This window comes from Passer montanus, unplaced genomic scaffold (assembly GCF_014805655.1).
Source record: "Passer montanus isolate IOZ18808 unplaced genomic scaffold, ASM1480565v1 scaffold6038, whole genome shotgun sequence".
Classification (NCBI taxonomy): Eukaryota; Metazoa; Chordata; class Aves; order Passeriformes; family Passeridae; genus Passer; species Passer montanus.
In genome coordinates, this window is record NW_024371081.1 from 1 (window position 1) to 647 (window position 647).

General features: G+C 65.7%; 1 protein-coding gene across 1 annotated transcript; it reads right to left on the reverse strand.

The window, feature by feature from the left end:
- Positions 1-165: 165 nt before the first annotated feature.
- LOC120510898 (thrombospondin-type laminin G domain and EAR repeat-containing protein-like) lies at positions 166-619 on the reverse strand (the record flags this gene model as incomplete). The annotated part of the gene is made up of 2 exons (XM_039727251.1): positions 375-619; positions 166-256 (listed from the first exon to the last, which is right to left on the reverse strand). Coding segments are annotated over exons 1-2 (306 nt in total), but the record flags the coding sequence as incomplete, so codon positions are not given.
- Between the last annotated feature and the right edge of the window lie 28 nt (positions 620-647).

The window sequence follows — 647 nt, forward strand, 5'->3', positions numbered from 1 at the left end:
GTGCCTCCACATGGGAAGGACCCACAGCCTCCTCTCCCTCCTGTGCCGTGGCCCAAGCCCTGCCAGCATAAAGGACTAAGAGGGCTGTGGGTCATCCCACAGCCAGCCACAGGCACCCACGAGCCCACCTGGGCACCCGGGGCAGCCCACACCACGGGCACCTACCGTGAACACGCCTTTCCTCCTCCGCCTGCTGCCCAGGTAGAAGCTGGCTCTCCTCACCGACAGCGAGGCTGGAAATGGAGTCTCCACCACCCTGGGGATGGGCAGAGAGGAGGTTTCACACAAGAGGACAATTTCACAGCTGGCCAGAGGAGATGCCGATGAAAGAACATCACCCTGCCCGCCCTGCCGGCTGCGCTGCCCCAACCTACACATCCTTGGGGACGCTGCAGTCCACGGTCAAGGAGAAGGACTGGCCGGAGACAGCCAGGACGAGCGTGTGCCACTGGTTGTCGGAGAGGGACACGTTGGGGAAGGTGACGCGGGTCTGCCAGCCGCCGGCGCGCTCCTGGCTCCAGAAGAGGAAGTGGAGCTTGTCGGGGGCGTAGCGCAGCCCCACCAGCACGCTGGGGCTCCCCTCGGCCATCAGCGTGAAGATGTACTCGTTCCTCTGCGGGAGGGCACGGGCTGGCACCTGCGGGGCC